This window comes from Paramisgurnus dabryanus, chromosome 4 (assembly GCF_030506205.2).
Source record: "Paramisgurnus dabryanus chromosome 4, PD_genome_1.1, whole genome shotgun sequence".
Classification (NCBI taxonomy): domain Eukaryota; kingdom Metazoa; phylum Chordata; class Actinopteri; order Cypriniformes; family Cobitidae; genus Paramisgurnus; species Paramisgurnus dabryanus.
In genome coordinates, this window is record NC_133340.1 from 24,287,790 (window position 1) to 24,311,720 (window position 23,931).

General features: G+C 37.5%; 4 protein-coding genes and 1 long non-coding RNA gene across 8 annotated transcripts in view; 3 read left to right on the forward strand and 2 right to left on the reverse strand.

Annotated features, from left to right (window-relative positions):
• Window positions 1–1,579, reverse strand: part of LOC141282077 (uncharacterized) — a 52,209-nt gene extending 50,630 nt beyond the window's left edge. The window contains exon 1 of the long non-coding RNA XR_012336639.1: window positions 1,214–1,579. This is a non-coding gene — a long non-coding RNA (uncharacterized lncRNA). The remainder of the gene's footprint in view (window positions 1–1,213) is intronic.
• The window catches only part of snrpb2 (small nuclear ribonucleoprotein polypeptide B2), a 145,214-nt gene extending 122,999 nt beyond the window's left edge, over window positions 1–22,215 (forward strand). The window contains exons 1-7 of one of the 2 annotated variants that reach the window (XM_065295280.2): window positions 18,300–18,360; window positions 18,599–18,695; window positions 19,043–19,215; window positions 19,298–19,429; window positions 19,572–19,613; window positions 20,066–20,154; window positions 21,821–22,215. In XM_065295280.2, the coding sequence (XP_065151352.1) occupies window positions 18,632–18,695; window positions 19,043–19,215; window positions 19,298–19,429; window positions 19,572–19,613; window positions 20,066–20,154; window positions 21,821–21,980 (660 nt within the window). In that variant the 5' untranslated portion in view covers window positions 18,300–18,360; window positions 18,599–18,631 and the 3' untranslated portion in view covers window positions 21,981–22,215. Of the gene's footprint in view, window positions 1–18,299; window positions 18,361–18,597; window positions 18,696–19,042; window positions 19,216–19,297; window positions 19,430–19,571; window positions 19,614–20,065; window positions 20,155–21,820 lie in introns of those variants that run through there. The other variant, XM_073814345.1, reaches the window with a different exon arrangement.
• junba (JunB proto-oncogene, AP-1 transcription factor subunit a) lies at window positions 3,188–4,906 on the forward strand. Of its 2 annotated transcripts, XM_065295275.2 has the most exons (2): window positions 3,188–3,343; window positions 3,570–4,906. In XM_065295275.2, the coding sequence occupies exon 2, from the start codon at window positions 3,608–3,610 to the stop codon at window positions 4,493–4,495; it is 888 nt and encodes a 295-aa protein (XP_065151347.1). In that variant the 5' UTR covers window positions 3,188–3,343; window positions 3,570–3,607; the 3' UTR covers window positions 4,496–4,906. The 2 variants fall into 2 exon arrangements, with proteins under 2 accessions (XP_065151347.1, XP_065151346.1); XM_065295274.2 differs by having other exon boundaries at window positions 3,188–4,906.
• On the reverse strand, window positions 7,144–12,916 carry prdx2 (peroxiredoxin 2). The gene is made up of 6 exons (XM_065295279.2): window positions 12,818–12,916; window positions 11,759–11,879; window positions 11,407–11,560; window positions 9,455–9,577; window positions 9,184–9,314; window positions 7,144–7,546 (listed from the first exon to the last, which is right to left on the reverse strand). The coding sequence occupies exons 2-6, from the start codon at window positions 11,859–11,861 to the stop codon at window positions 7,464–7,466; spliced, it is 594 nt and encodes a 197-aa protein (XP_065151351.2). The 5' UTR covers window positions 11,862–11,879; window positions 12,818–12,916; the 3' UTR covers window positions 7,144–7,463.
• Window positions 13,604–16,362, forward strand: rnaseh2a (ribonuclease H2, subunit A). 2 transcript variants are annotated; one of them, XM_065295276.2, is made up of 9 exons: window positions 13,604–13,793; window positions 14,223–14,362; window positions 14,435–14,506; window positions 14,697–14,823; window positions 14,901–14,988; window positions 15,067–15,204; window positions 15,389–15,476; window positions 15,811–15,934; window positions 16,103–16,362. In XM_065295276.2, the coding sequence occupies exons 2-9, from the start codon at window positions 14,236–14,238 to the stop codon at window positions 16,260–16,262; spliced, it is 924 nt and encodes a 307-aa protein (XP_065151348.2). In that variant the 5' UTR covers window positions 13,604–13,793; window positions 14,223–14,235; the 3' UTR covers window positions 16,263–16,362. The 2 variants fall into 2 exon arrangements, with proteins under 2 accessions (XP_065151348.2, XP_065151349.2); XM_065295277.2 differs by lacking the exon at window positions 13,604–13,793 and adding an exon at window positions 13,822–14,114.
• Window positions 22,216–23,931: the final 1,716 nt, after the last annotated feature.

Genomic DNA, 23,931 nt, shown 5'->3' on the forward strand with positions numbered 1-23,931 from the left:
CCTCTACAGAGCGCATTTTGTCACTATGTTGTCTCAGACGATGACGTTTGTCCTGTGGCGGCTACCATCCGTAGCTTCTCTATGCGTTTCGAAAGGGAGGGGTGAGCTTGGTTGCAATTTACAATCTCACCACTAGATTCCGCTAAATATTTACAAAGTGGACCTTTAAAAACATACTGATGTCAGACTGATGAATATATTAATATGATGGGATTGCCCATGTTTAAATTTAACTGATGTGATGTTCACTAACATGGCTCACCCTGGCATGCTGAAATAATATTGAGAAACAAGAACATTTATATTCAAAAGACTATTATTCATTAATACCAGAGCTAATCAAAGAAAAACGTTGTGCATTTCTCTGCATCACATACTAGTCTGTATATTGTGTTTATCTCTATTAGTCACAGCTGCCTAAAACTGTCCTGCTTATTATTAAAGGCACACAAAGAATAAACCATATAGTGACATCCCCACCACAACTAAGGTTATGATACAGCGGAGCAATATAACAGTGCATTTTTTCAGCTGATAAACAAATAAAACATTGACAGCTATTAAAAGCTCGCTCATGCATTTACAACTGCAGAATAAACAAAGTTATCGCCTGTTGGTGTGCACCGCAGTGGACTGTAAGGTGTGAACAGGCCTTAAGGGTCAGAAAAGGGGGTAGAAAGTGTTCACGAAGAAATAAATTATGACAATTGTTGTTGATTTAAAAACGTCATACTTGGACCTCAGGGAGTAAATAAGTTACAGACCTACAAATTATGTGGATTTATTTCAGTTATTATTATATTGCTATGTCGCAGCGCATAGCCCTCGTGGCTCATCATTACACATACTCTGGTCTTAGTGACCTAAGATATGCTCTCATATACGTGTTAAAGAATGCATTCATGCCCCTGAGACCTGGAATAACCTTTACTTTTATCAGCATGTGTATTTTCCTGAGAACTGAACGTGTTGCAAGCCTCGTGCCACACGGAAATACAGAAATAACAACAGCGGGAAATTCATAAGCTACAATTTATAAGACAATAAGCATCCAGAACCAGAATTTCCATTGTAGACAGTTTACTTAAGCATAAGCTTACAAAAAAGTTGTTGTGCATCTTTAAGTGTCTAGGTCATTGTGAAAAAACAAAACAAATCACATAAGGAAGTCGCATTTGCAGAAGTAAGGTGCGTCGACTTGAATGTGGTTTACCTGAAGATATGGGTGAAAGGTGGCGCGCTGCTCCCGGATGGCGAAACGTGGGTTTGCGCTTGGCTTTCTGCCCAGTCAGTGATGATTCAGTCTCATTAACATATTCAGGAGACAGTGGTGGCTTTATTTTCCTGGTACACAGGTGTTCGTATCTGGCCTCTTCGCGCGCACAGGTGTGAAGCATCACTCTGTCCTGAGTTGGAGTCTATAAACAATAGCTTCCTTTAATGTCTATGCATGCAGTCTTACTTTTGTGAGGCAATTAATACGCATACTTCAAAGTCTTGGCTACATTCATTGAATAGTTAAAAACGACTAGTGAAACGTAGCTACACAACAACAACTACAAAGTCTGAGGGGCGCGAGTAGCTTTTGCTGCGCAGGCGTACATCCCACAATGCATCTAGATTCACGCTCAAAGTGCAAATTGTGTTCAACATTATATTACTTTGTGAAATAACGTTCACTATAAGTATCTGTTTAATTAATATATTTCAGATTAAATGTTTATGGGTACGTCCAAATTGTTAAACGTGTGGTAAAACAGATTTGCTATAAAATTATTATATTATATAATAAAATTGTGTGATAGAAAAAATACAATAACGTAAATTGAGGTCTAGCCCTTATGGCCGTTTCTTAATCCAAAGGCTGCAGCCTGTGGAGGTCGCACATGCAGGCTGCATACGTCATTAAGCCTGGTTTATTTAAGTTAACGGAGCATTACAATCGCAAGTCATAAGCATTTTACAACAATTTACGATTAACTAAGAATAATAGTCAACTTTATAATTGTTAATATTTTGAAATAAGATATCCTTGATGACGTAAGCAGCCTAGATATGCGCCCTCAGGAGGCTGCAGCCTTCGGATTGAGAAACGGCCAGTATGTGGGGAACGATATTTGTTTAGTTGCGATTAAATTTCTCATTCAAAACTTTATTTTAAATCTCACAATAGTCTTGTCGTGTAAGTGCATAATGTGTTTTTGTATCCTCCGCGTACGAATGCTATGAAGTCGTCTTGTCTGCGCAGCTGTAACTTACATGGGGCGTTACCTCTGGAATCTACCAGACATGGGAGCGGTTTTCCCGGTCGATCACTAGGGAGGAACTGTGTGGTCTTGCCCATAAATGGGGATGATATCGGTTGCCAAAAAGTGAGTCAGGTTTTTTCCTGATCAATAAACCGCAATAGCTACCGGCTCATACGCTCATATAGACCTCATTTAATATATGCCGTGGGAATAGACTCCCTAACACCGAGGTCTACCTGCTCTTACTCACGTATTACGTAGCTATTGTATGACTAAGTAAGTAAAAGTTCTTAAATACAAACCGCTGATGTGATGTTGATATTATAAAGCTGGTCATATATATACATACATATATGTATATATTCTCCTAAAACAGTTATATATATATTCTGAAATACTGTGGTAACTTTAGATGGAACAATACAAAACAAAGTGGTAAAACAAATAATTCTTTAGTAACACCAAAAGTTAATGGGAAACCTTTCATTTTATAATATTAATAATATAATATATTAGCCCTGTGGGTTCAAACGATTAATCCCCACCGCGCCAGCTTCACATCCTGATGCCCTGTGTTTACTGAAGTTTAGATGTGGCACCTGAAGAAGTCTACATCTCGAGCTGTTTTCATGTTTTTCTCACGTCCCTTGGCCACAGCAGAGTTTCTGTTTTCATGGGAAACTTTTTAAAAAGTGCCTGTTGCGGGCAGCTTTTGCGTCTTGTCTGTGGAAACAAAAATAGGAGCGCTGCCCCGAGTCTCTCTTCAGTTTGCGCTCTCTCGCCTCCAGCCTTGTTTTCAATCTCAGCGGTTCCTGGCAACAACGTCATCAGCCATCTGACAGCTCGAGGAGCGGAACGAAATATCATCCAATCGGCGAGCGCGTTTCACCTAACCACGCCCTCGGAATTCTGAGTATAAAAGCCTTCGAGGCGTACCGTTACGGTATTAGCGAGTGTGTGCACAGAGCGCTAGAGAGACGACGCGCAGGACTTGAACAACGGGTTCATTGAGTGTTTGTAAATACATTCTCGGGGAACGAACAGAGACAAACTTTACGGACATCAGCTGTCAAGGGAAAGCACCTGTCGAATTGGTACAGTAAAGTTGTTCAAACTATTTTGGAAGTTTCTTTCTCTTTGACATCTTTGTGCTTCATGTAATATTACGGAACAGTCGGACTTTAAAGTCAGCTCAAACACCCAACGTAATTTTTTATCCCTAGCCTTTGGTGTAGGCTAGTCTGTACATTCATATGTCCACAAAAATGGAGCAACCGTTTTATCATGACGACTCGTTTCTCTCTGCTTATGGTCACGCAGACGCTGCCCTGCACGACTACAAGCTCCTAAAGCAGAACATGAGCGTGGGCTTCACCGAACCTTACCGGAACCTCAAGTCCAACCGCACCGAAAGCGACTACTACACTGCAAACGGAGACGTGGGATCGCTGAAACTCGCCTCTCCGGAACTGGAAAGACTCATTATCCAGAACGCTAACGGTGTCATCACATCGCCCACTCCGGGCCAGTATCTCTACACCCGGAGCATCACAGAGGAACAGGAGGGCTTCGCCGACGGCTTCGTCAAAGCGCTGGACGAGCTCCACAAGATTAACCAGATGCCCCCGCCGAACGTGTCCATCGGAGCCTGCGGCGTGTCATCCTGCACGGCGGCATCCTCGGTGTTCGGCGCCTCCCTGCAGCCGGAGGCTCCCGTGTACACCACCCTGAGCAGCTGCAATCCAAACACTAACCTCACACCCGCCACCAACTACCCGACAGCCACCATCAGCTATCTGCCTCACCACCACCACCACCAGCAGTACCATCACCATCATCAAGCAACGACGACGCATCCTCATCATTTCCAGCACTCGCTGCCCGGCGCGGGGCTGCATCCGCAGCGACTCGTTACTCTTAAAGAAGAGCCACAGACCGTGCCTGACCTCCAGAGCAGCGACGGATCTCCTCCCATGTCTCCCATCGATATGGAGGACCAGGAGCGCGTCAAAGCCGAGCGCAAGAGGCTCAGGAACCGGCTGGCGGCCACCAAGTGTCGGCGACGGAAGCTGGAGCGCATCTCCCGGTTGGAGGACAAAGTTAAGGTCCTCAAGACGGATAACGCCGGACTGTCCAGCACCGCGTCCCTGCTGAGGGAGCAAGTGGCCCAGCTGAAGCAGAAGGTCATGACCCACGTGAGCAGCGGATGCCAGCTGATGCTGACACCAAAACTTAAGTCTTTTTAAGAATGAACTGTAATTACACGGACACTGAAAAAAAGGGGAAACACTGGACGAGCAGATCATGTTTGTGATTGTTTTATTTTTTATCGATGCAAATGATTTTACAGCACTGAGTACGAACTTTGCATATTTCTTATGTGTTTTCTTGTAGAAAACTATAGTGTTATATAGTCCAATTGTTTTCAATGGCATATGTCTTTATTGATAAGGTACACCCAACTAAGCAAACGTGGACAATGGAACGTGGACTTTCAATCGAACAATTTGGTTTTGTTTCACGCATTGTCCTTTGGGAACATTGAATAAGTTATTGGTATTATGAGTCAGGTTGAGCCAGACCTTTAAATGTACTTTAAATGTTTGTTGTTTGTTTTGTTCATATTTTTATATTTAAGTAAAATGACTGAAAACAAATCCACCGTTTGTGTTGTTCATTGTAAGGATAAAGAGTGTGTTTTAAGTGTTCATACAAGTTTTAGAAAGGTCTCCGCTGTACGTGCCCACGTTGGCTCGTTTTCCTGCTGACGTAAAAACCATATATGGGCCGTTTTGTGCATGTACGTCACTGAGGGGAGAATTGCGGGAACCCCCGCCCACGCTACCGGTCAGGAAGCTGCGCGCTTTTGATGTCTGACGTTCGAATGAATGGGGCGCGTGTGAATGAGTGAAAATTTAGCAACGCGGGATTTTCCCCGCGCACAGAAACCCGTAGAGTTCCCAAAACAGTTTCAACGAAAAGAAAACTAGAGATAAAAATATGAACACGGGCATTTTCCAGGTACTTTGCAGTAGCCAGCATAAAAATAGAAAAACAGATCGCAGTAAATGACATGTGTACCAATGACCGACAGACAGGAAAATCATCTTTTTTCCAATGATTGGCAGAAAATATACTTTTCAGATATAGATTTTTTTCACATGTTCACTCACAATAATAAGGGCCATGTAAAGGTGCTGTTTAACAGTAGTCACGAATCTGTTAATAAGAGATACATACATTTAACCTTTGTCAAATATCTTAAATACAGAGTACTAAATCCAAATATCAACACTTTAATAACTATTAATGTAATGTATAAAACTAAGGCTCTGTCAAGTAAAGACCCTTTCTGACTTAATCATGTCAGCTGTTTAAGCTTAAAAATATAATGTTACATAAAATTTCACAATTGGCACAAACTTATAAACCAAAGCATGAATGAGATTACTAGACTGATACTTTACACTGCAACTATAAGAAAATAAATGCTTATGGGTCAGTTTCCCAGACAGGGATTAGACTAGTCCTACACTAAAATAAATGTAATAGCTGTCCAAACTTAAAACAACTTGCACTGACATCTCTTAAAATACTTCAGGACCAATTGTTTAGCCTCAAAATGCACACAAGTACTGTTTTTTGTAAGGCATGTTTGTAAAAGCGACTTAAATCTCCTAAAATAATTAAGACATAGGACTGGCTTAATCTAAACTCTGTCTGGGAAACTGGCCCATAATCTTTTAAAGGCTGCAAAAATTATCCAAATATCACAAATGTGGATATTGTGAATTAGTATTAGTACTCAAGACCATTTTTGATGGTTGTCTCAGGATTTTTTTCAAAACCACAACTGTGGGAATTGTATTAAAATGCTGGTGTATTATCTAATGTGATTGGATGTAAAACTTCTGGCTTTAAAAGCAATCATTGAATAGATGAGAACGCTAAGAATGCATGTTTCTGAAGCTAGTGTTGTACTCGAGACCAATCTCAAAACGGTCTCCTTTTTTTGTCTCTGCCCCTCAAAGTTTTGGTCTTGTCTTGGTCTCAGTTTAGATGGTCTTGACTACAACACTGTTGCAAATGTGCTATTGGTCTGCGATAAATGATCTTACTAATTTAAAAAAACGTATGCATAGTCTGTGCTGTAGTGATGCTTATAAAGTTTAAATAAAAATGCAATATGAAAATGCATTGTCATGTAGCCGTATACTTTTCCAGTAGGACTGGCTCAAATATAGCCGTTTTCTGTGTCACGCAGACCATCACATGACTTGTAGATTACCCAAGCAGTACTTAACCACAAGTCTCTTTAACTAAACCAATTAGTTGCATTTGCTTACTGCATTTACATTGATTGCTATTTTAAAATATCACTTCTTTAGGCAAATATTTTTGCTTAATATCATATAAACTACTGCTGTATTAAAAAACTAAGTCTGGTGGCTGATAACTGGGCTACAGGTGTCACGGTCTACTCTACAGCTAGCTGAACATTTCACCAAAAAGCCACGAAATGCTCCCATCTGCTGGTCAGATTTGTCCAAGCAATGTTAAAGGGACGGTTCACACCAACATGAAAATAATGTCATTATTTACGCTCCATAAGGCCGTTATAGACCTGCATACATTTCTTTGTTCTGCTGAACACAAAGGAAGATATTTGTAATCAAGCAGAAAACAGGAGCACCATTGACTTCCATAGTAGATAAAACAAATACTATGGAAGTGAAAGTTTTTTTTCAACCGCTCTCAAAATATCTTTGTGTTCAGCAGAACAAAGATATTTATGCAGGTCTGTAACAACTTAAGGAAATTATGACATAATTAAATTTTTTATGTGTATTAAACCCAAAACATTATTTTAAATGGGTAAAATACGACAAATACATTGTAGCGCAATAACGTCCTGTTTATTTGACATAAACTGATAACTCACCACAATGTTTAACAATTTGAGAAAAAAAAAAAATCAAACTGACTTCAGTGTTAACCAGATAGCAAATACTTAATCGTACTAGCAATGTCAGTGCATAGTGGTTGCTGAATGGATAACAGAAAGGTTATAAAAATTTGTCTAACAAGTGCATTTAAATCACAAAAAGTTTGTTATGTTGGCTAAGACGTCTTTTCAAGAACTCTCAGGCTAAAGGTAAGTGCTGTAGCGCTCTGCTGAATTTGAGCGGAGATCAGCGAGATACGTCAGGACTGTTACTGCTTGGAGAAGAATTTCTTGCTCTGCTCCACATCAGGGATTATAGTGTCACTTCCTGGTTTCCATCCAGCGGGACAAACTGCAGAGAAAACATCAGGGGTTATTTAATACATGCTGTTGTTTAATAAACCCAAATGATTTCAACCTGTCCCTCAGCTTGTAAAACACAAACGGATATCATGTACAACACATTTGCTATTAAAGTGACACTTCACTTTTTTTTCTGAAAATAAGCTCATTTTCCAGCTTTTCCAGGGTTGATTGATTTTTACAGTTTTGGAATCCATTCAGACGATATCCGGGTCTGGCGCAACCGCTTTTAGCATAGCTTAGCACAATTAGACCATTAGCATTGCGCCTTCTGTAGTTACATCGTGTACCAAGATCGACAGAAAATTAAAAGTTGTGATTTTCTAGGCAGATATGTTTAGGAACTATACTCTCATTCTGGCGTAATAATCAAGGACTTTGCAGCTGTAGCATGGCTGCAGGAGGCGCAATGATATTATGCAGCAGCCAAAAATAGTCCCCTTAGTATCTTTCAATAGCAGGGGACTATTTTCAGGCGCTGTGTAATATCACTACGCCTGTTGCAGCCATGTTACGGCAGCAAAGTCCTTGATTATTACGCCATGAGAATATAGTTCCTAAACATAACTGCCTAGAAAATCACAACGTTTAATTTTCTGTCGGTCTTAGCACACGATGTGACTACAGAAGAGTCAAGTTTTAAATAGGAAAAATATCAAAACACTTTGGTTATTTTTTGGGCGATGCTAATGGTCTAATCAGATTCAATGGATTATGCTAAGCTATGCTAAAAGTGCTAGCGCCAGACCCGGAGATCAGCTGAATGGATTCCAAAACGGTAAAAATCATGTTTAACTCTAGGGGAGCTGTAAAATGAGCATATTTTTAAAAAAATGGAGTGTCCCTTTAAAGGCTGGGAAAAATACATCAGAAATTCTTATCTCAGTAATTCTAAGATGAATAATACATCTCTTTTTTTTTACATGGAATAAATTTTTACTACACTATCCACACTGCCATCTAGTGGTAGCTGCTTTGCTTACAATTACATAATATACACTAAATATCTGTCTTAAAGGGATAGCTCACCCCAAAATTAAAATTGTATCATCATTTACTCCATTTCGTGTTGTTACAAACCTGCATACATTTCTTTGTTCTGATTAACCCAAAGGAAGATATTTTGATGAATGTTTGTAACCAAACCGATTAAAAGCCCCATTCACTTCCATAGTATTCTTTTCTCCTACTATAGATGTCAATGGGGCTTCTGATCAGTGTGGTTACAAACAATCCCTAAATATATATTCTTCTGTGTTCATCAGAAAAAAGAAATGTATACAGGTTTGTAACAACATTAGTGTGAGTAAATAATGACAGAATTTTCATTTTTGGGTGAGCTATCCCTTTAAGGATCAAAAGCAAAGATCAAAACTTTATCAAACATAAATCCACTGGTTGCATGTACAAGCTGATATACAAAATTACCATTCATACAAATTGTTGCATTAAATTAAAGCTAAAAAGGCATTTGCTTGTGGATAGCAGAATACACGTGACATTTATTAATAATTTTATGCATTTTGCAGCAGATGGCATACTCATTTTTGCATTGTTGCCCATCTCTGTATCTATTATGTTTTTGGTCCTACATAAGATATGAATAAGCACAGCTGTTTTGCTCACCTTCACCATATTTGTCAGTGTGCTGGAAGGCCTGCACCAGTCTCAGAGTCTCATCCACTGAACGACCCACTGGCAGGTCATTAATCGTGATTTGTCTCAATATGCCTTTGTCGTCAATTACAAACAGACCTCTGATAAGAAGGGAGAGAGATTTTATTTGCAATAAATTCTGCATGAGTGTCATCACATTTATGGGTTTAAAGTAACGTTTCACGTTAAAAGGTAAAGGAGGAGGAGGAGAATAACAGCTAAAGTTTACTATCACACAAACCTGTAGGCAATACCCTCATCCTCTTTCAAAACCCCATAGTCACGGGAGATGGACCGAGTCAGGTCAGCGACCAGCGGGATGTTCATTGAGCCAAGTCCACCTTGCTTCCTGGGTGTGTTGATCCTATTTGGAGTAAGCAAACAGTGATGTCACAACGGGAAAGAAAAACTCTGATTACTGTGAACCACTTAGTATGCAAATAGTTAATTGTAACAATTCCCATAGGTAAATGCTACAAGTATGCAATATTTGAAGATAGGGCCAAATAGTATGAACAGGTATAACAGGATAAAATGCAAAATTAAATACCATAATTGTTATTAAAGGGCGTCTGTTTATTTACATGATTTACAGTTACCCAACGATGCAATTTGGTGCATGCAAATTATTCAAATGATGTGTGCCTGTACTTCTTCAGCTGTATTATTAAATGCATTGTACTAGAAAGCATTCAATCTCAACAGGACATTTCCAAATTTATTTTCAACAAACCTGTTAATATACAAAACAATGCTTTCCCAATAGCAGGCCTTTCGACTGAAGGGGGCGTGGTTATATTTAGAACCAATAAAGTGCTACACCCATCCTTTATCTATTTCTTTCTAACGTACTATGATAACTTATCAAAAACAGACAGGTTAAAGTAAAACATTAGATAACCACTATCTGGGTAAAGCCAACTAACAAACGTTTAAGAGTTCACAACCATGCAAAAAATTTCGAGGGTATGTCCAACGGTGCTATTGATCTTTAATACATCACTTATTACATCTGTGGTTCGAATAAATTCAATGCACAATTGCTGCCTGTAAAATGTATCAATTATGCAATTTTAGGGTTGCCATCACTACAGAGTTCAAAGTGTACACAGACTGGTATAAACTATGAAGTGCAGGTATGATCACAATGATTTATGGATTTGCCATATTTGAATGTTGCTTGAGTGAGAAAATGTTATGGTGCTATACATCATGTATTTGAGTCAATGATGTGATATTAATTATTTTGCATCCGTATGGTTCAATTAAATATAAAAGGGTTAAAATTTCAAAATAAATATGCAGATCTCTTTTTTAAGGACAAAGTCTAGAATTTCTGGTTTTAATTCATTTTGACAGAATATTTGGGGGATAATTGCAAAAATGTCAATGTGGTGCAACAAACCTTGTGGTTTTTAAATGAAAATAAAAATAAAATATATTCATAAAAAATGTGGAATAAAATATAATCATTTAGTTTAGTGTCATATGAATTTTTTACATAGATTTTTCAAAGATTATTTAGAAAACAGAGCTGTTTTCAGCATATGTCAGGACAAATATTACAAAAACGCGTTAAAATTTACATTTAGAAATAACTAATAAAATGATTTAAAAAAAAAAAAAAATTATGACTACGCTTACATGCCATCAAGGTGGATAAAAGATATTTTATAATATTTCTCATTCTTTGGCGCAATTGGCGGATACACCATTTGACCTTTTCAGGTCCATTCAGTCTTTACTTTCATAAAAATGGTGCAAATATAATTTTTATTGCATAAAATTTACATAAATACACTATGTGCATTGAAATAAACCTGATGCATGTTTTTAAAACAAGTTTTTAAGAAAGATGAGAAACTGCAAAACAGTCTTACTCTTTATAAAAAATTTATTTACTGATTATTGACTAGTCCTGTAGTGTCCCGAGTGAAATTTTCACTTAAAAGTAGGGATGCAACGAATGTTTGGCAACCAAAAAAAGCAAAAAAGCATCGGTCTTAAACATTTTAATATCCTTCCACACTGCATTTATAAAACATGCACATACATTTTTTCCTAAATTTATTAGGCATTTTCGCTTGACCAATTTTTTTGCTATAGATTATAGTAGGGTATCCCAACTTCCCTAAGAACCCAATTTAGCCCCATCCATCAGATATGGATGATAAGGTCATTTTAAATCCTTACCATGCCAGATGGCTGAAATGAGAGTCGGTGGAGGCGCCGATGACCTCACAGTTTATTTTACGGAACTCTGCGGCCCGTTCGCTGAAGGCGATGATCTCGGTGGGACACACGAAGGTGAAGTCGAGTGGATAGAAGAAGAACACAACATACTTCCCTTGAGTAGAAACAAAACAGACGAGGGAAACAAATGAGAAACAAAAACGTAAACAAGTTAAAAACAGGTTATGGCTGATTGCAATGAAAACAACGATGCACACAATTAGGGTTTGATGAGTCACTCCATCATGCAACAGACCGCAAAAGTGGTTTAAAATGACATAAATGCAAAAAAACCTGTTTATTTGGTGATTACCTCTGTAGTCAGAGAGCTGGATGTCTTTAAACTGTCCATCAACCACAGCTGTGGCCTTGAACTGAGGGGCGGGCTGTCCGATCTTAGCGTTTCCAGCAGACATGTTGAGGACTGGATGATACTGGTGACAAAAGGGGAACATGTACATTTTGAAAAAACATGTATTTCACATTTTTACAAGTATTGTGTTTAATTAAAGCCTTTCTGATGTCTAGAATAAAATGCAAACTTTTATCCAAAGTTCCCAATATGAGCTACAGGGATATAGTTTGTGTTAAGCAGGAAAGTATGGAAGCATATCAGCCGGATCACACTGCAGGTCACACGATATTTAGTCCTTCTGCACAATGGGCTTCCAAGAAGTCTAAACACTGGAATTCAGCCAAGTCACGTCGCACCCCAAGTAAAGACCACACACATACCCATAATATTAGCTTTGTATGCACCTTTTAAGCATTTGTTCAGTGCAAAAGCTCTGAATTTAACCCGTACGTGCACAGATAATGTGTTAAAACACAGAAACAAGCATAAGTGCAACAAATACATGAATGGGCCAACAAACCTTGAGGACTCTGCTCGAAAAATACAAAGGGCAAATACTGTACAAGGCTAAAGCATTATAGTGTTAAACTCGTTAAGGGGCATGTTAACTTAAAATCTTCAGTGATAGATACGAGAAACATGAAATGCATACAACAAATGCGTGCCGTGACGTAATAACCTATAAAAAAATTATTCAGCTGCTTAGCCACGCGGGCTAAGCACAGCACGGTAGAGTAATACATAAAATTAACATTATGCAAGCTTGTGCAAAACTCCAACAAATTTACAACAATAGATCTATCACAGTCACTCAAAGTATATAGGGTTTAATGCATGAGAATGTTATTATATTTGCAAAATTACTACAAAAGACAACCCGGCGATTTTACATGCACAGCACGCGCGCGCTCTTTGTTTATTTTAGTAAAATAAAAACGTGTTTTAAGCATCTAAACAAAGACAACCCTGTATCGATCTTTAAACACTTTCAACGTGGTTACACGGAAACAAACGTACCTGTATAGGTGTTGAAGAAGAGCTGCTGCAAGGCGAAACTTCTCTTTCCCTTGACTCCTAGCGAGCACAGGAAGTTTGATCATCGTGACGTCACGCGCGGCAGCGCGCATATAAAAAGGGAGGGTCCATAAAAAAAGCAGCTCATTTTTAACTTACACATTTCGCTATAAAATTAATATGTATTTCAGAATATGTGCACATAAGTAAAAAGAGGTATCATAAAGTGGAAAACTGTCCAAATTAAAGGTGACCGTTTCTTTGCTATTATTCTAGTCATGTTTTAATTTCCTGTAAAAATAGATGTAATCGTTTTAATTTGTCTGTTTATTTTATCTTATAACTATTAACAAAATATAAGTACAGCAAACAGAACGTAAAGTAAAATTAAAAGTGTACTATTCTATTTAATTTCAATTTTACATCAAAACAAATATTTATTTATTTTATAGCATGTTGTGTTTTGCAATACTGTGACCACGTTAAATTACTCCTCATTCTTATCTGTAATCTTATCTGTCAGAATGTCGTTCGTGAGGTTGTTAGATATCACGTTTCTGTAATAAAGCCTCTGACCTCACTAATTAGTCTATTTTAGTTTTGAATTATTTATCATTTGTCCATAGTGCATTGTCATTAGTAACATCTAGGTCATTACAAAACGTAAACGATATGTATTTGCCGCCTATTCGTTTTAATACGTTCTGCGAATTCATGCAAATAAAGTTTGATTTGGTAACGAACGCAATCGTGACTCCATATCCCACAAGTCACTGCGAGAGACGGGTTTGAGAAATTTAAAATAGTCTCTACTGCGTTGTTTTAGAAACGATGTGTATTTTAAATATACCTCAATAACACAACATCGTATTTTCTTGAATAAAAAACAAAAACCTTTTATTTTGAAACATTGTAGGAGGTCATGCTTTCAGACTCGCGCCAATTTGAGATTTCCGGGTGACGCGTGCGCCACACACAGGTACCCTTTCGTTTGTTTATGCTTCAACTTTCACACGTTTTAATGATTTTTATACAAAAACGACTATATTTACAATAAGCGAAGAAGATTATTTACAGCTAACATCCAATACAATCTAGTATAATCCAGTAGTTAGTCCAGTAAACTGTATTATAGGATTAATTACTACACTTTAGTGATGTATACTACCGTATTCTTTAGTATTACCGTTAGTGAATTGATCAACTGTACTTAATACTCTAATATACTTTAATATTTGCTCTAGTAAGATTCAATTACATCGTAGGAATCTGACCAAAGTTTACTACAGTAAAAACTAAAGTAAACTATAACACTTTTTCATGTGTAATACATTTTGATGGCATATAAATGCACTGCAGTATTACAAATAAATCATATCATGAAGTCTATTGTTATAATGTCCTACAGGCTGCAGACAGACATGGATCTAAGTGATTTTGAAGCAGATAACTCTGTGAGTTGCCGCTTGTCCTCATCCATCCCAGATGTTTGTAAAACAGATGACTGCTGCCTGGGCATCGATGAGGCGGGCAGAGGGCCAGTACTGGGTGAGTAAACTCTTCTCCATGCTTTATGACACATGTGAAACTTGTGTGTTAACTTGATGCTTTGTATTTCAGGCCCTATGGTGTATGGAATATGCTTTTGTCCTGTATCCAAAAAGGAAGACCTGAAAAATTTAAAAGTGGCAGGTTGGTTCGAGTTACACGGGTGATGTTTAGGGTCAGAATATATTTAACTGTACATTTGGCAGTTTATCAGTATGATCCTTGGGTTGAACCCATAACCTCTGTGTGAGCTATGGGAACATTTCTTAATAATATGTTGTTTTTGGTATCATGAGAGGATTAATTTATGGATGCTGCTCTGTTGTATGTTTAGACTCGAAGACATTGACGGAGACAGAAAGGGAGAACCTTTTTATGAAGCTCAACGAGGCCAAAACTTTTATAGGTTGGGCCCTTCAAATCCTTTCGCCCAACACCATCTCCACGAGCATGCTGCAAAGGTACAAACACATCCACGGCCTGAAGACGCACACGCTACAGCTCTGTACACAAGCAAATAATGTCCTGTTGTTTTCAGAGCGAAATACAATCTAAATGCTCTCTCGCACGATGCTGCTATTGGTCTGGTGCAGTATGCTTTGGACTGTGGGGTGCAGCTCAAAGAGGTATTTATTTTGTTAACAAAATGACGGTGACTGTGTGAATAAGCCGAAAATGGTGATTTATGGTGAAGTTCCTCTTAGGTTTTTGTGGACACTGTGGGTCCTGCAGAAAAGTATCAGGACAAACTCTCACAGCGGTTCCCCGGCATTGAGGTTACGGTTCGTCCTAAAGCTGATTCTCTCTTTCCCATCGTCAGCGCTGCTAGCATCTGTGCCAAGGTATACCTCAAAGGAAAATGATACCATAAAGTGGTTTAATGTAATATAATGCATGCATATAATTTATTTAAACATCATATATAATGCACAACCTCACGTGGCTTCCAGAAATGATCCACATGTTTGTTTTATGTTTTGTATGCTTGTATTTTTACCCGAGTTTGTTCGTTTCCTTTCCTCGTAGGTTGCTAGAGATCACGCTGTCAAATCCTGGAAGTTTGCAGAGGATTTGGGTGATGTGGATACAGATTACGGCTCTGGATATCCCAATGGTCAGTAAATCTTAAATCTTCACATTTGTATTGAAATATTTGGAAGCATCGTTGCATGCATAGCATCTTATTTACAGACCTGAATAATCAAGGACCGTTTAAAATCCAAGTTCCTATTCTTTAAAATCTAGAAAGTTTCATGGTTACATGCATTTATGTAGTTTTTTTGTGCTCTATAAGGGTTTTTGAACAGTTAAATGTTCTTGCATCTATATGTTTGACATGATAACATTTACATTTGTTGGATGAAAAAGGGTGAGAACTATTATTTTGTTTTTATGCTGTATATACAGTACATGGTCAAAATGTAATTTATATGTCATGTAATGTTTAGATCCCAAAACTAAAAGCTGGTTGCTGAAGTACCTGGACCCAGTGTTTGGTTACCCTCAGTTTGTGAGATTCAGTTGGAGTACGGCGCAGACGCTGATGGATAGCAAAGCTGTTCCTGTCCACTGGTGGGTCTAACAGTAGAGGGTGCTGCTGTTTTAAATTAACATCAAAATGATATAATTCTCTGTTTCTTATTTACAGTGTCTACATTCTCAAATACTTTACAAATGCATGAATTTTTTAGCAAGCGCTAGCATTTTTTCTGCATTCTGTGCCTTATGTTGTGTATGTAGGGATGATGATGAGGAAGATGGGGAAAAAGCTGCCGCTCGTCAGAACAACACATCCATGCTGTCCTACTTCAGTCGCGGCAAGCCAGCCGAGCCCACACATTCACGAGACACACACCGCTTTTTCACTGAGCGTAAACTACAGAGCATCGATACGCTTTGAACACAAATACAGTTGAGCTGTGAACCAGTGTTTTCAGTTCTTGTTTTTAATGGTGGTGTTATTTTCTTTATGTAAACTGAATAAAGGTCAAATCATTTCATGTGTTTCATCAGGCGTCTTGCTTTAAGATTTAACATTCATGGCTATAATATGCTTTAGTATGGCTGCACCATACTGAAGAGTAGTGCGATAATTTGCTAAATGATGTGATACAATACTGCTTTAAATCAGTTTGAGAAAATAATGTTTTACATTCTTTCTGGGAATAGAAAACTTCCATCTCTCAGTCTCGACCTAAAACTTTGACTATACATAACTTTTTGAATTATTACAATTATTTAGGTATTGCAAACTGTTGCAATATTTTTGTCATTTCTAAATATCTTGCACCCCTATGATTGAAAGGAAAACACAGTGTTTCAATATTTTACTATGTTCTTGGCTCAACTTAGAAAAATTAATACATACCTATCTTTTCTCAATGCATGCACTTCATCTTTGTACAGCGGGAATGAAGGGGGCTAGGCCAGTGCTTCCAGGATGGTCCTCGAGGCCCCCCTGCCAGAAAGTTTTAGATGTCTCCTTATTTAAAACGCCTGATTCAACTTATCAGCCTCTTTCCAAAATGGTAAACATGTATCCTTAACAAGCTGATCTGTTAAATAAGGAGACATCTAAAACTTTCTGGGAGGGGGGGCCTTGAGGACCAGGATTGGGAAGCACTGGGATAGGCCAAATGCTAACACATTGACGACACGCTGTACAAAGATTAAGTGCACGCATAGAAAAAAGATAAGTATGTATTAATTCATCAAGGTGTTGGGGTAAGAACATAGTAATATATTGAAAAATTGTGTTTTCCTTTCAATCATAGGGGTGCAAGATATTTAGAAATTACAAAAATATGTGCATAAATAATAAAATAATTGTAATACTTCAAAAAGTTATGTCAATATATATTGAAAACGATGGTGTTTTCTTTTAAAGAGGACATATTAAAAAATCTGATTTTTCCATGTTTAAGTGCTATAATTTGGTCCCCAGCGGTTCTATCAACCTAAAAAATGTGAAGAAGATCAACCCAGTAACTTAGTTTTGGTAAACCATTCTCTGCAAGCATGTGGAACAAATATTTCATTAAAATTTGGCTCCCCTTGTGATGTCAAAAGGGGATAATGCCGCCCCTTTATCTTCACTATCCAACCACGGCACTGCCATTTGGTAGAGAGATGGAGAAAATAATTGACAGCACAATTGAATTTCAATTTTGACAAATCATCCTTATGGCTATCAGTGTTTGCATTTCATCAGCTTATTTGCATTTAAAGGACACACCTACAAAGTGGCCATTTTAATATGTTATTATAAATTATCTGTGGGGTATTTTGAGCTAAAACATCACATACAGTCTCTGGGGACACCAAATATTTATTCTACATCTTAAAATAAGTCTTGTGAAATGTCCCCTTTAATATATTAGATTTAATAAATAGAATATTTAAAATATAATGAGATGATAAATATTATTATAATATACATTATTGGATGCCAACACGTCTAGTGGATGGTGTAGACAAAATTATTGATTTTATACCGTAGTTATGGAAGTGATTCGAACACATGAATTCAATGATTTGGAGGGGTGTACCAAAACTTTTGGCAATATAGTGTATGTTTTTATTATTATTATTATAAACATGTTTTTAGTAGCCTTTTTGTTAGTAGATAAAGATAATAATTTAGTGTAAATTAAAACATCTTCTTGAAAGACAGAAAAGGGGGGGAAACTTTCATAATCTTGCATTTGTGTATAGAATAGGCAAGCAAAATAATTAAATTACATAGATAGTATTTTCATCTTGCTTCTCAAAACATCTTTAAAGCACAGATCAAAACCATTATATATGTAGTCGGCAATGAATTGGCAAATGTTTAACCACAGTTCTTTTTTTTTTCAATATAGTGTATATTCGTACGGTAAATGTGGCGCAGTTGTAATTTCACTACGCGACAACGGGTGGCGCTACGAACAACAGCCGCCTCAAAATACAGAAAAGAAGAAGCGCAGCGGCAGTTTCCGCTTCAAGTCTGCAGTGTGGTGAGTTTCACTCCATTTATTAACTCCGGCAGCTATAATAGTGTTTAATTAATTTACTTTTATTCACAATTTAAGAAAATCGTAATCAGTGTTTCTTATTTAAGGTTTTATGATAGTAAATTGCAGTTTGAACGGTTTAAACATTAAATACAACACTGCGCGTGCTGGATAGTTGTTCACATGTAGTGTTTACTTAATTCAGTCGTAATTTGTCTATTAATAATTATTTCTGTTACAGAATGTTATAAATTGAAGCTGAAACTTCTTAATCATGGATATACGACCCAATCACACAATTTACATCAACAATGTCAACGATAAAATCAAGAAAGAAGGTAAAATATTTCGTCGGTCCTATACGAAAAATACTGTAGTATATTTAAGTATTTACTGACTGTTGTAAACTGTATTACAATTTTTGATACCGTTGTGTTGTTGAATCTTACAAAGCTAAGTATTAAAGGCATAGTACAGCGTTTACTACACTACATCGTTATCTAGTAACTTACTACAGAATAATACTATATTATACATTATAGTTTGGTAACCACCATAATATACTACAGTTTACTATAGTTAGTGCTTAAGTATACCATATTTATTTATTTTTTTGTTATCGATTATAAAAAGTCCTCCCAAGCTATCTGAACTCACCTTATAATTTCTCTACATCTTTCTGCAGAGCTGAAGAGATCGCTGTACGCTTTACTCTCCCAGTTCGGCCAGATTCTGGATATTGTTGCTCTGAAGACCGACAGGATGAGGGGTCAGGCGTTTGTTATCTTCAAAGAGCTTTCTGCAGCCACAAATGCCCTCCGACAACTTCAGGGGTTTCCTTTCTACAATAAACCCATGGTCAGTGACGCATAAAAAATCTATATTCATAATTATGCCATCATGCAACAGTTGTTTAAACCTACCTGTGCTCCGCCCACAGCGAATCCAGTATGCAAAAACAGACTCGGACATCATTGCTAAAATGAGAGGCACGTATGGGGATAAAGAAAAGAAGAAAGAGAAAAAGAAGAAAGCGCAGGAGCTGGCAGCCGGTGCCAACAAAAAACCAGCGGTGAGTTGAAATGCAACATGGGAAATCATGATATCAAAATTATATTTTAAGAAATTATAATTTGCACCAGAGTTTTGATGTCGGGATGTTGATGTGTAAACACTGTGCTTATAAATATTTAATTGTATTTTTGTCCATGCAGGGAGCTATAAACACAGAACCCCCTGCACCTGCCACAGTCCAGGTATGTCCCAATTTAAAGCCTTTATGATAGTGACTTATGTTTAGTATTAACGTGACACTTTTGAAAAGGTTTTTAATCGAGTCAATCCAAACATGGTTCTAAGATTTCTAGAGGAAATACATTTTAAACATCTTTTCTGGTCTTACTTTATTTAAATTACACTTTATTCTCACCATGAATATAGCCGTATTGAAAAGAAAAGGAAAGAAAGTAAAGTGTTAATGTAAAAAAAACAGCATTTTGTCTCCTGTATAGCTTGGTTGCAGAGCATTTTCGTTAGCTGCGCAAAAGGTCATTGGTTCACGCATACTGATAAAAAAAAGTATATCTTATTTAATGCACTGTAAATTGAATTAAAGCGTCTGCCAAATGCGTAAATGGAAAGGATCACTTTTCATTAAATGCCTGCAAATGTTGACTGATGAGGCTGATTTTACATATTATTGTTCTAGGTCCCTGACTATCCACCAAATTATATTTTGTTCCTGAATAATCTCCCAGAAGAAACGAATGAGATGATGCTATCGATGTTATTCAACCAGTAAGTTCATACTGAGAATGTTGTGCAAAATGTTTATGTTTAATGTTTAAATGATTTAATTGTTTGTTTTCCATACTGCTTATCCTATGCAAGGTCATAGAAAGTGCTGGATAAAAATAATAATTTGATTAATATTGTATTCCATCCCATCACCATTTTGAGTCTTGAACACCAAATACTGAAGTTTTTCATGTTAGGGATAGTTCACTCTAAAATTCCTGTCATCATTTTCCCGCCCTAATGTTGTTCTAAACCTGTATGAGTTTCTTTTGTTGAACACAAAATTCAATTTTTTTTGATAAATGATGGTAACCACAGAGTTGACGGCACCCACTGATTTCCATAGAAGGAAAAACAAATAGTGTTGAAGTCAATGGGTCAGCTGTGTGCTTAACATCATTTATCAAAATATCTTTATTTGTGTTGTTCAGCAGAATAAAGAAACTTCTAAGGGAGTAAACAATGTTTTTTGGATGACCTATCCCTTTAAAGGAGACGTGCATGATCTCTGAAAGCCAATGTTGACAGTTGAAATCCCCTAAACAAACACGCCCCTACCCCAATAGAATCTGGACCTTCTTTTGATAAACCCGCCCCACACATACGCAACCCAGGCATTGATGTTGGTTAGTAGACACGCCTCTTACTGCTGATTGGCTACAAGTGTGTTTTGATACTGGGCCCGACTCCCTTTTCCAAAGTGTTTTTCAAAAACACTTTTAAGTCCTAGATCTCCAAGACCCATAGGCACCGATTTCTTTATCCGCCAGTGGATGCTCGACACGTCACACAACGCTTAGGTTGCTTGGCATCTACAAACGTTATTACCCACTTGTGTTGGAAAGAAAAAGGGGTGCGTTTATGTTTTCCGCACGGTTTTAGCAGGGTTCCCATGGATCATGGAATTTCTGGAATTTTAAAAAGTCTATTCCAGACATTGAAAGTCAGTGAATTTTATATATATATTTTTTTAACAAGGTAATTTGAATATTAGGGATTTTGGTTTGTTGCTTTAAATTTTTGTTTCCGTTTATTAAAATGTTATCAGCTTGTTAAGTTTTGACGTAAGGAATCGTGTTTCCGGGTCCAAGCCTCTGCTTATTTCAAGTAAGACTGCAAATTAAGCGGCTGTTTATTGACACTGTTTATTCATTTAAGCTACATTTTTATAAACACTACATTATTCAGGCTCATGCCGTCCCAGACATGGGTCATCGAAATTTAGCTTTTTAGTCAGTGGATGTCAGGAAATTTGACTTTGAAATTTAGATGTGAAACGCCCTTATTCAGCTTATTCGTTAAAGCTTTTTAGAAATTACACCCCTGCCACCAATTGAAGAGGCCTCTGAATTTCAAAAGCATTTTTTATATTTATATATATTTTGGCCAGTTTTTGCTTTTATTTAACAGTGAGTTTTAGGAGAGGACAGGAAAGTACAGGGAGGAGAGAGGGGTGTTGGATCGGCAAATGACCACGAATCGGAAATCAACCTTGGGTTGCCAAAGTGCAAAAGCACCACATATCTGAGCGCCGCCCACTACACCATCGGCTTCAACAAAGGCATTTTTAATTAAGTGTTTTTCCGTGGGTGCTCTGGGAGCAAGAAAGATTCTTTCTCTTCCCTTTGATTGTATATTCATCATCTTGCATTCATCTCCTTCACAGGTTTCCTGGGTTCAAAGAGGTGCGTCTGGTCCCCGGAAAGCACGATATTGCATTTGTGGAATTTGAGAGTGACGCTCAAGCCGGGGTCGCCAAGGATGCGCTACAGGGTTTCAGAATTACAGCCACATGTGCTATGAAGATCACGTATGCCAAAAAGTGATCCAACACGTTGCCACAATGATGCTCGTTTTTTTGAGATAAGAGCTTTATTGGACTCTATCCGAGACTGTGGATTCTTGGTTTTTTGTTTGCAGTTTTGTTTTTAGAAGTTTTCTTCAGCGACTGTGTAATATTTAGATTTTTTGTATAAAAATGAATAATGACATTCCAGGTTGGATGTTTTTGTACTGTAGACTAATAATAAAATTAGCTTCTACAATAAAATGCATCACGATGCGCCTGCTCTTGATAATCAGTTGTAGCATTTTTTTGTAAAAGCTTTTTGTCGAGTGCCTCAAACATTTCAGCCTGTGAAAACCCAGCTTAAAGGCCCAAGTATGGTAAAAAATGATGCATGGTTCACCAAGAAAGTGCGCACATGGCTGATGCACACCACTGTATTTTTTTAAATCCCTGCGCACATTGTACGCGTAGGTTGCACATGCGCATACAGGACAATGTAGTATGTTGCGGTTTGTCGCAATGTGGATTCATCAAACGTCTGCGTGCATATATGAGTCAAATAAACAGTACTTTGCAATGCTGTGCATTTGACTGCGCGTACGTTTGCGCACACTCAAAGTAATTTTTAGTCATTTACTGTTTTCTACATAAAATCATTCTACGTAATGTAAAGAACATGGAAATTCATTACTCAAGAAGTGTTGTTGAAATACAAATCGACTCATCTGGGGTCTCATCTAGCTGTAATCTGTCAGGGACACTCCGTACCTTAACTGAATGAAACACTCGTTTTGGCACATACTGACATATTTGTGTATCGGCACTGAGGAGCAACTCACCTATGAATTTGAGTACAAGACGATGACAACAACGACAATTCTTTATTGCTGTGACTTATAATACAACATTGATTGAAAAAACAGCACGACATTGACACTGCTTTACATTTTAATCGACTTCATACCAACCGACAGAGACCTTGTGTCTGATTTAATCAGTTATGGTGTGGTTTTTTGGAGGTCTCAATTTAAACAGCTGGGGATCCGACAGGAGAGGTGACAGATAATTTCATACGTGCTGTTTTTAAAATGTCACTGCATAATAACTTGCAGCAATAAACAACTGAGTCCTCCCATCATGCATCCTACCTGAGAATAAATGGAAAATGGGGCAATCAAGCGCAAATCCATAAAAAAAAGTAAGAGACATTTTCTTCACAGGTAAACTCGACCGTGTAACAATACGAAAGACCTTGGTAAAGACTCTCCTTGGTTCTTTCAATACACACCAAGGCCCTGGAAACTGTGCATGTATCCATTTGTCATTGAATCTATGAGTTATGTAACCATTCAGAGCACCTGAACAACCAAAAGCCTTTAATCTTACCAGCAAAACCTTTTTTAAAACTTTGAAACTATCATACACTTGCTTGATAAAGTTTTGTCAGAATGTCTGTGAAATCCCAGCTACACAGTAAAAAGTTGGATCAAATTAAAGGGACACTCAACTTTTTTTGAAAATATCCTCATTTTCCAGCTTCCCTAGAGTTAAACATTTGATTCTTAGCATTTTTTAAACCATTCAGCTGATTTCCAGGTCTGGCGCTACCACTTTTAGCATAGCTTAGCAAAATCAATTGAATCTGATTAGACCATTAGCATTGTGCACAAAATAACCAGAGTTTTGATATTTTGAATGAGAGTATAGTTCCTAGCCATATCGGCCTAAAAAATCACAACTTAAAATTTTTCTGCCGGTCTTAGTACACAATGTAACTACAGAAGAGTTTTAAAGCTCCCGTTCTTTCTGTGTTTTTAAAGCTTTGATTGTGATTACAGTGCACAATATAACATGTGTTCATGTTTCACGTGTAAAATAACGTGGTATTTTTCACACAATTTACTTATCTGTATAGCGCTGTTTTCACTGTCCTCAAAACAGGCTGATGTCTTTCTTGTTCTATGAAGTCCCTCCTTCAGAAATACGTA

Bases quoted from the DNA above. Each gene is read 5' to 3' on its own strand.
- junba (XM_065295274.2), top strand. From the start codon at position 3,503: ATGTCCACAAAAATGGAGCAACCGTTTTATCATGACGACTCGTTTCTC.
- prdx2 (XM_065295279.2), bottom strand. From the start codon at position 11,861: ATGTCTGCTGGAAACGCTAAGATCGGACAGCCCGCCCCTCAGTTCAAG. The intron at 11,561-11,758 runs GTAATCACCAAA...TTTCTACTCAAG, and splicing joins CCAGCTCTCTGACTACAGAG to GGAAGTATGTTGTGTTCTTC. The intron at 9,315-9,454 runs GTTTGTGTGATA...CCTTCTTATCAG, and splicing joins GATGAGGGTATTGCCTACAG to AGGTCTGTTTGTAATTGACG.
- rnaseh2a (XM_065295276.2), top strand. From the start codon at position 14,236: ATGGATCTAAGTGATTTTGAAGCAGATAACTCTGTGAGTTGCCGCTTG. The intron at 14,824-14,900 runs GTACAAACACAT...TGTTGTTTTCAG, and splicing joins TCCACGAGCATGCTGCAAAG to AGCGAAATACAATCTAAATG. The intron at 15,205-15,388 runs GTATACCTCAAA...CTTTCCTCGTAG, and splicing joins CTGCTAGCATCTGTGCCAAG to GTTGCTAGAGATCACGCTGT.